Source organism: Octodon degus, unplaced genomic scaffold (genome assembly GCF_000260255.1).
Source record: "Octodon degus isolate 3935 unplaced genomic scaffold, OctDeg1.0 scaffold00096, whole genome shotgun sequence".
NCBI lineage: Eukaryota > Metazoa > Chordata > Mammalia > Rodentia > Octodontidae > Octodon > Octodon degus.
In genome coordinates, this window is record NW_004524672.1 from 571,145 (window position 1) to 573,936 (window position 2,792).

Here is a 2,792-nt window from a genome sequence, read left to right on the forward strand (position 1 = left end):
GCAACTATATATCTATCCCAACCTCTTTGAATACACAGATACAAAATGGACATTCATCGGTATACCCCGAAGCTAAGCCCTCTTATCTACAGCTTTTTCTTGATATTTTCATTGGAATGCTAGCCAAAAAAAAGAATGTCTCCCACTTGTCTACCAAATGTGAGCTTCATGTTAAGGAAGGTTGCAATCCAGGACCATTCTTCAGGGACACAAAATCAAAATCCCTTGGGATTTTAAACATCCATTCCCAAGAGTTTCTATGCCTGAACTGGCTTCTTCCATAATCTACATTCACACATTCACTCAGCAGACACCAAGTGCCTCCTACAAGTTAGGATCTTTTCCAGGAATCAAGAGCACAACAGCGGACAAAAGAACAATGCTTGGTTCTCAGGGAGTTTACATTCTATCGGAAAGAGGTGAACATTTAACATATAAGCCATAAATAGAGCACAGGTTAGGATGGATACAATGAATATGAAAAATGGAATAGTATAAAGTCAGAGCAGGATATTCTGGAGGCATCTCTGGCTTCTTTACATGGTTTGAAACCTGATGAAGAAAAGACACCAGCCATTCCAAGGTCTGGGGAAAACTGGATCCACAAAGACAATGAGCCAGCTCTCATTTGCTGGGCAATTTCATCTGTTCTCAAAGCAGAAGCCTTCTTTAAGTCTTCAAAGGACTGTTGAAGAAGTCTTAAGTACTGAGAAGGTGGAAGAGTGGCATTCTACAGCACCATATTCTGCAAATGAGCCAGGCTTGATGGTGCCTGCCTATAATCCCAACCCTCAGAAGGCTGAGTCAGGAGGACTGCCATGAGTTCCAGGCTGGCCTGGGCTACAAAGTAAGTTCAAGATCATCCTGAACTGCATAGTGAAACACTAGCTCAAAAGTACCACCCCCTCCCCCCCAAAAAATCTTGCAGATTAGATTTTACTGTAAACAGAGCAGGAGATTATCAGAGGTATATAATTCAGATTCCACTGGCTGCCAGGGGCAGCCAGATTGTAGGAGGTAAGGGTGAATTGGGTGAGTAAACTGACAAAAGGAAGTGGCTTTCAGAGTGGAGGGTGTGGCAGGGTTGGAAGCCAGATGGGCTGCTGAGGCAGGGAAAGTGCCAGGAGAAGAGAACTAATCTGATGCAGTCACAGAATATTCTGGAAGTAGAACTAACAGAACCTGTTGATGCAATGGATTAGAGAATGTGGAGGTCAGTAAGGGACCAGAAGGGAGAAATAAAGGATGACCTCCGAGGTTTCAGGGTGCAGACTGTCAATCTTGAAAGGAGCATGCTAGGAAATAAGAAGCAATACAATTGGGGCGGGCTCAGAGGGGGAAAGACTATTCGGTCTCTGTCTTTTGCACATTTTGGTCAAGATGGTAATTCGACAACCACCCATGTTGCTGGGAAAAGTGGAATATTCAACTCTTGAGTTCCACACCTCATAGAACTATCTCTGATCAAAGTGGTCTCACCCTTCTTTGAAATCTTTACACCACTTCTTATCTAAGCCTTCCATTGGGCAAGTGTATTTGGCTCATTTGTTTTTTTGTGGCAAGTTCAGGGCCCTTTTTAAAATATTCTTACTTTGAATATGAGATCTGAAGCAGAAGTTGGGGGCCTGCTGGTTAGCTCAGTTGTTGAAGTGCTTGCTTATGCAAATGTAGTCAGGCTCAGGATACCCCGGTTGGGTCCCCTGAGCCAGCCAAAAAAACAAAAACAAAAACAAAAACAATCCTTCTGAACTAGCGGCCAAGAGCCCTCCAAGTTTTGTCCCTAACAAGCTAGGCTGTCTGTGGACTTCACTTACACTCAAAAGGTGCCCATGTGCTCCCCTATCAAACAAGAGGCGCAGAAGAGGTTAGCCTACTCTAAAACCACAGCACTTGATGGATTTATTTCATAATTAGCTCATGGGCATCAGGGACTACAACCTTCTTTAGTCTCCTACCACTGGGGAGCACACAGCCTACAAGCAGTGGGCTCTGGATACACCGTACTGAGGCCTGGGAGAGCACTTCGCCTTCCAGCTCGCTCCCGGCCTGAGTTACGTTCCTGGAGAACCACTAATGTAATATGCTCTGCTGTATTTCTTGCCCTCCTCCATGCACCTTGCCGTGATTACTGCCCTGCTGCATTTAAAGTAAAAAGCACTGCCGTCCTGCAGTGGTCGCAGCTTCACCCAACACCTCTCCAGCCCCTGGACCTCTTTCCTGAGCAACCAGGAAATCCTAGACTTAAAAGTGCCAAGACTTCCCGAAGCAGTCACTTAAAAAGTTTTGGGGGCTCCGGGGTTGAGAAAAGCCTTTTCCCCTCTCTGCTGTCCCTCGCGGGGAGCCGGCAGCCCCTGGCTCCCCACCCCCTCCCACTAAGCCCAGGGCCCCGGCACAGGAGTGGGGGACCGGTACCTGGCGGATAATACCGCAGCAGGAGGCTCTTGAGCTTCATTTTCTCCTTCTGAGGTCTCTGGCAGATGGGCGGCGTAGCCATGGAAACGGCCAAACAGCAGCGGATCGCTCTGCGCCTGCGCAGTCTGGCTCCCGCAGGCGCAGCCTGCAGCGCAGAGCCGGGTAGGGACCCGCGGGGCGGAGCAGCCGTAGTCTCCCCAGGTCAGTGTCCCCGAAATTCTTAAAATTTCCTTAAATCGAATCACCTATTTTACCTCATTGTTTAAGGTGCCTTTTAAGAGCAAAATCCTATCGCTTTTGTAAGTGAAAACTTCATATAATCTTCAAAGAGCAGGTTCAAATAAACGCAATTTTTTTTAAAGGATATTGAATTATTCTTT

At 46.8% G+C, this 2,792-nt stretch overlaps 1 protein-coding gene across 2 annotated transcripts in view; it reads right to left on the reverse strand.

The window, feature by feature from the left end:
* Daw1 (dynein assembly factor with WD repeats 1) overlaps positions 1-2,487 on the reverse strand; it is a 51,048-nt gene extending 48,561 nt beyond the window's left edge. The window contains exon 1 of one of the 2 annotated variants that reach the window (XM_004638225.2): positions 2,413-2,487. In XM_004638225.2, coding sequence (XP_004638282.2) covers positions 2,413-2,452 — 40 coding nt within the window. In that variant the 5' untranslated portion in view covers positions 2,453-2,487. The remainder of the gene's footprint in view (positions 1-2,412) is intronic. The other variant, XM_023723105.1, reaches the window with a different exon arrangement.
* Positions 2,488-2,792: the final 305 nt, after the last annotated feature.